At 45.7% G+C, this 6704-nt stretch overlaps 1 protein-coding gene across 1 annotated transcript in view; it reads left to right on the top strand.

Annotated features, from left to right (window-relative positions):
- The first annotated feature begins 498 nt into the window (after positions 1–498).
- Positions 499–6704, top strand: part of ABCD2 (ATP binding cassette subfamily D member 2) — a 46327-nt gene continuing 40121 nt past the window's right edge. The window contains exons 1-3 of the mRNA XM_082755334.1: positions 499–1706; positions 3074–3254; positions 6520–6641. Of these exons, the coding sequence (XP_082611460.1) occupies positions 798–1706; positions 3074–3254; positions 6520–6641 (1212 nt within the window). The 5' untranslated portion in view covers positions 499–797. The remainder of the gene's footprint in view (positions 1707–3073; positions 3255–6519; positions 6642–6704) is intronic.

The raw sequence follows: 6704 nt of genomic DNA, 5'->3' as shown, positions 1-6704 counted from the left end.
TTATTGCTCTCCACAGGTACCTTAAAGGAGGCTGTAGCAAGGTGGGGGTTGGTCTGTTCTCCCACGTGCCTGGTGACAGGACGAGGGGGAATGGGCTTAAGTTGAGCCAGGGGAGGTTTAGGTTGGATATTAGGAAGGACTTCTTTATTGAGAGGGTTGTGAGGCGTTGCGATGGGCTGTCCAGGGAAGCGGTGGAGTCACCATCCCTGGAGGTCTTTAAAAGATGTTTAGATGTAGAGCTTAGGGATATGGTTTAGTGGAGGACTGGTTAGTGTCAGCTCAGAGGCTGGACGCGGTGACCTTCCAGGTCTCTTCCAAAGCGGACGATCCTGTGATTCTGCGCTCCCCGCTCCCCCCTCACTGCTCTCCGAGCTGCGGAGGCCCCGCCGCCCCCCCTCAGCGCCTCTCCCCGCTCCGGAGGCGGCGCCACGCCGCGGGGCAGGCGGAAGGGAAGGGAAGGGAAGGGACGGGCTCGGCGGAGCCGCCTCGGGCTCAGCCTCTCCCCTCCCCGGAGCCCCGCTCCCCCCCGCCCCGGCGACGAGCGGCGGCGGCCGGGTGGCTGCCGGGGCCGCCCAGCGCGGCGCAGCCAATGGTGGGCGGTGGGGCGGGCTGCGAGGAGCCGGGCCGCCCGCTGCGGGAGCCCAGCGGCCGGGGGCAGGCAGCCCTCAGTCGGCCGGCGCCGCGGAGGGGGGAGCCGGGCAGCGGCAGCGCCATGAAGGACCGCCGGGGGGACCCGCGCCGCCGGGCGTGAACCGCCAGGAGGAAGAGGAGGGTGGCGGGGGGGGGGCTGAGGAAGGATGAGCCGCATGCTGCAGGAGGCGGCCCGCAGGGTGCAGTGGAGCCGGTCGAGCTCCGCCAAGAGGGCTGCGTGCCTGCTGGCCGCCGCCTACGGGCTGCGGCTGCTCTGCCCCGTCATCCGGAGGCGCCTGAGGCGGGCGGGCGAGCAAGATGCCGGCCGGGGGGAGCCGCGGGGAGCCGGCTGCCCCGGCAGAGCCCCCCCGGCGGTGAACGCGGAGTTCTTCAGGCAGCTGCTGGAGCTGCGCAAGCTGTTCTTCCCCAAGCTGGTGAGCGCCGAGCTGGGCTTGCTGTGCCTCCACTCCGTTGCGCTGGTGTCCAGGACCTTCCTCTCCATCTATGTGGCAGCGCTGGACGGGAAGATCGTGAAGAGCATCGTGGAGAAGGAGCCCCGCAGCTTCGTGGTCAAGCTGGTCAAATGGCTGATGATCGCCATCCCGGCCACCTTCGTGAACAGCACCATCCGCTACCTGGAGTGCAAGCTGGCCCTCGCCTTCCGCACGCGCCTGGTGCACCGCGCCTACGAGACCTACTTCGCCAACCAGACCTACTACAAGGTGATCAGCATGGACGGGCGGCTGGCCAACCCCGACCAGTCCCTCACTGAGGACATCATGATGTTCTCGCAGTCGGTGGCGCACCTCTACTCCAACCTCACCAAGCCCATCCTGGATGTCATGCTCACCTCCTACACCCTCATCCGCACGGCGCGGTCCCGGGGCGCCAACCCTATCGGGCCCACGGTCCTGGCCGGGCTTGTCGTCTATGCCACGGCCCGCGTGCTCAAAGCCTGCTCGCCCAAGTTCGGCAAGCTGGTGGCTGAGGAGGCGCACAAGAAGGGCTACCTGCGCTTCGTGCACTCACGCATCATTGCCAATGTGGAGGAGATCGCTTTCTACCGGGGGCACAAGGTAAGGAGGAGAGAAATCCAAGGGTGCTGGGCTTGCTCCTGCAGTGCCCGAGCTGACCCCGACTTCCCCTGCCACCCTCTCCGAGCACTTAGAGTCCTTCTGACATTTAAACCTGTTTACAGCTAGCACTTCCCGTTTCCTAGGAAAATGCAATCTCACAGGCAGTGTCTGGGGGGAGCAGAGCATAGCTCCCTTATGCTCTGACAGTGTTCCTGTTTTGCAGCCGTACCCTATGCCTTTCTAGAAAGCTAATCGTGGGTATTGTTTTTCCCCCACCCATTGTGTTCCGCTTAACTCTTCCAGGCTTTTTTTTTTTTCTTCCTTGTTTATGAGCTACCAGATTTAATGCTGCCAAAATCAAAACCAAACCACACTGGAAAGTCTAGGGAAAAACTCAGTGATAGTAGAGATCGCTACAACCTTTGACACTCTTTTACATAGCTAAGCAAAGATGTAGTCATCAGAGTCTTAAAATAGCTTAAGTACAGTACTTCAGGAGTCGCAGTTACATAAACTAGTGGCTTGTTTTAAAGCCACCTTACTAAGCAATTCTTCATATTTTATTGGAAGTGAATCTTGGCTGTAGCAGCTTTCCAACATGATTTGGAAAAACAAGTGGTGTCATGTAAAGTGAAAATGAAAACTGGAAACTAGCCTGACCTATTACTAACACTTTCAGTGCTAGCAACGATTATATAATGCAAATGGTTTGTTTTGGTAGAAGCAATTGTTCTCTAAAGCTGCCCGTAGTAGTGTTTGAAGTGCAGCTACATTAAACAGTTTCTTTTATTCCCACGTATACTGGCTCGAACAGAACGCATTATGTCACACTGACTTGGAACTATCTTTGACTTGTTAAACCTCTTGGGATAATTCTCTCTTCCTCTAGACCGCTCACAAAAACAAGAAGCATTGCATTTCCGTGATGAGCCCTTGCAAGTCAGAGATAATTGATCCCCAAATGCTTTCCAATTTGGGAAGTTTCGGTTGCTGTGAAACTCTACAGCCGCATCTTCATTAAAAGGATGTAGAATCAATCTTACTTTGCTAGTATCAGCTATAGTGACTGCGTGGTATGTTGTTCCTGCATGTATCAGAGATCTTAAAAGAACTGAAAACTTGCCAGTGGGCCATCCAGGGACAATGATGTAAATAAGAGCCAGGTCTGCTGACTTCCCTAAAGCTGTGTACTTTTGCTGTGAGAATGCAGCACTGTGAAGATGAAGTAGCACACAGAAAATGAGATTTAAAAGCCACAACTCTGGATAATTGATTAGCTTCTGCAGATATGTGAATGTACTTGTATGGCACATACATCTTTGTTGCATTGTGTAAATGTTTTACTTATTGTTATTTTTTAACTGTAGGTAGAACTGAAACAACTGCAAAAAAGCTACAAGTCTTTGACGGATCAAATGAATCTCATTCTATCCAAACGCTTGTGGTACATCATGATAGAGCAGTTCCTGATGAAATACGTCTGGAGTAGCTGTGGTATGATTATGGTCGCTGTGCCCATCATCACTGCAACGGGATTTGCGGATGGCGGTAATAGCATTTTTACTGATTTCCAAATGTTTCCTTGATACTTCCTCAAAAGACTATTCTTTCCTTAAACGTTGTTCAGATTTATTTACTGTTCACAGACTTTATTACCAGATCCATGCCTCGTGGGTAACTTTCAGGCATAGGAAGTCAGCTGAGGAAGGAGCAATACAAAAGAAACAGCTTCAAACATAGACCTGATAAACATCATGATTTCAGGACTTAATGGATACTGGTGTGACGTGAGATTGTAATGACACTCGCAGTCCTGTTCACTAGTGGTTGGGATGGCATGCTGGTTCTTGCAACATCTACCGCTATTTTACAAACTGATACTTACTCACATTCCTAGAGAGCTTATCTCCTCATCCCACAAACCATACTGTAATTACAATTAGTTATTCTATTACATGTTGGCCTGGTAGGAACCACTGTTTTCCCCTGACTCACTGAGGGAAGAGGGATGATGTTCATATTTCAGGCCGGCATGGCATCATTTTTGTCATCCTGTCACAACTTCCCAGGAAGTGATACAAGACTCAAGTAATTTGTTATTGCAGATGGTATAAGAACAAGAGAGCAGAAAAAAAAGGGTAATTAGGGAGTGGTAATGAGAGACGAGTCAGGGAGTTTGCTTCAAAAGGTTTCCTTATGCACAACTGGAACCACAGAATATATTACAAATTTTCTAGGATTCATTAAGTGTAGATGATACAGTGTAAGCAGAAGGATGCATTCTACGTTTGATACGTTTAACCAGGAATGAATGGATTGTTTCCAGTGTAGGTCTTGGTCATTACATTCCAAATCCGGGCTGTTGAACTGGACAAGCTTGGTTTAACCTGCCCACACGTTATTTAGCTGGCTTGCTGTTGTGCCTGCACGTGGCTGGGAGTTCAGCTGCCTGAGCCACTGGCCGTCACATGGCTCAGGAGGGCACTATATCAGGACCAAGGCTGGCATCTGGGTAACAGCTTCAAAAATACCAGGAGGTCCTATTCCCAACAGACTAATTCGTACCAAGGCATTTCACTTCATGCAACTAGTGAAGGTTTTCAGCACAACAGAGAAGTGATGAATCAGTCTAAGAGTCTGTCTGCTAGCATGAGAATGAGTACAGTCAAGACCACACAGTGTGAGTATCTCCCTTGTATTAACAGCATGAATTAAAAAATGAAAAAGAATGTCCTTTGCAGGGATTAAGCCACAGTGAAAGTGTATGGAACAAAAGAGCGATAATTAATTTGTGTGCTTGCAAAACTAAATAACATTCCTGTTACTCATGGATATTCTTTTGATAAGTACTTTTCAAATGTGGGAGAAGAAAAAAGACACAGAGATAGCTCATGCTGTAAAGCAGCAGAATATTTGCTACCAGCAACATGAAATGTTAAAGCACAGAACTTATTATCAAGCCCTGAGGCATATCATAATGATGCTTCATAAACACATTATTAATGATAAATCAACATCGTCAAGATCAGCTAGAAGTATAACAGCCATTCAAATAATTGAGCAGACTTGAACTTTGATCGAACATTGATCTAGCTGGCAAAACAGTGCTTCGTGTCTCAGCAGGTCAGAAGCAAGTTGGTTCAGATCTGAAGGACTAGATGGGCTGGATTCATTGCTTTAGAATCGGTATCAAAGTACCAATACCAAATATCAAAACCAGTATCATGATCAGACCTGAGATTTCAGGCATATATAACCTCTCTGACCTGTTGCAGTGCCCCACTTTAAACAAAGGAGGCAAGCTGTATGAAAAATGTCTTGGGGAAAAAAAAGTTAGAGAAAAGCAGTCTTGGTGGGTTAGGCATATAATATTAGAGACTGTTTCACAACGGTGAAATGCTCATAAATGCCGTGTAGTTTTAATTTGTCAAATACCCCCAGAATTATGCCTGAAATGGCTGATGCAGTGGTTTGTAGAGATCTCCAAACTATTTCGAAATGAGCTAGCCTGGGTGCTGGAAGCAGTGTTAAATAAATTCATCCAAGAGGAATACAGCATCAGTGTAGTTCAGCCATGGGCAGTTCCTAAATGACATATTTTTGGTAGTTCTACATACCTTGCATGGGCTGTACTCCCAACAAGACCAGTAAAATTTGGTTCTCTGAGAAGGAAGAAACAAATTTCAATTTAGTTTATAGTAATGAATTAACTAAAGATTACTCTTCTTGGAGTGAAAATGACATTCCAAATAAGTGAGAACTGCATGGGCAAGAGTTTTGTAATACCTCCTTTCTTTGCAAGAGGTTTCCTGTCTTTTTTTTTTTTTTTTTTTTTTTTTTTTTTTTTAAAATCATACCTCTCATTGTGTTCCAGGTGGCTCCATGACATGCAACTAGTTGATGGTGTACTGGTGCTGTATAATTTAATCTAGAAAATGGGAACAAGTATCTCACTTGCTAAAAAGTTACAAGACCATCTGAGGACAGAAAAAGGATTATATAGTGTATATGAACAAATGTATTAAATGAGAAGTTTAAAAAGTTTCCCGTAAATAATCTATAGACTGTTTCAGTGATTCAGATGTAATTATAGGGATACCTTTTTGAATGTGTGAATGAAAAAAATACACATTTAGATTGAATTATCTAATGAGGACAGAAAGATACATCTGGCTTTGATACTGCATGCAGATTTCTGGACAGTAGATTTCTACAACCTGATCTTGTCAGTCAAATGAGGCAGCTACCAAGAAAAAAAATACTGTTTGCTATTCTCTTGTTCTTAGGTCGGATGAACAGAGAAGCTATGTTTTCAGAGAGAAATATCTTATTTAAACACATGCCTTTAATAATAGAATAACTTATTGCATTCTTACAGAAATACCATGTTGCCAAGTTTGCATCAGTATGAATGTTTCTTTTTAAGTGAGTAAACAAGGCTGAAAACAAATAATTGCAAAACCAGTAAACGTTCTATCAGAAATCTGTTTCAGATTAGGTTTCACCTTTTGCTATTTTGAAAAATTTAACTTACATCATTATGTATTAAAAGGAAATTATTTAGGTAGACAAACAGTATAAAAGAATAGGATGTTTTGCATAAGAAGATGAATTCCTTATATTCCCACTTATTTTTTGTTCCCAAGCTATCTAAGCTAATTGCATTCACCAAATCTTTCCAAAGGCTGTTTTTTGTAGAGTTAAATTTTTCTTAATTTAAAAGCTGCTTTATAATTGCTCACGTTTTAATCATTATTTTGTAGAGAGAACTTTCAGAAGAATATCTAACATTTTTTTAATTTTTTACTTTTAGAGATTGAAGATGGCCAGAAACAGGCAACAGTTAGTGAAAGAACAGAAACTTTTACCACGTCACGAAACCTGCTGATCTCTGCTGCAGATGCTATTGAAAGGATCATGTCTTCATACAAAGAGGTATCGTACATCAGTCAAATGCAAACCAGAAAGGAAAGAAAAGCAAAACAGGATTTATATCTA

Source organism: Aythya marila (assembly GCF_965140915.1).
Source record: "Aythya marila genome assembly, chromosome: 1".
Taxonomy (NCBI): Eukaryota; Metazoa; Chordata; class Aves; order Anseriformes; family Anatidae; genus Aythya; species Aythya marila.
This window is presented reverse-complemented; position numbering and strand designations above follow the sequence as displayed.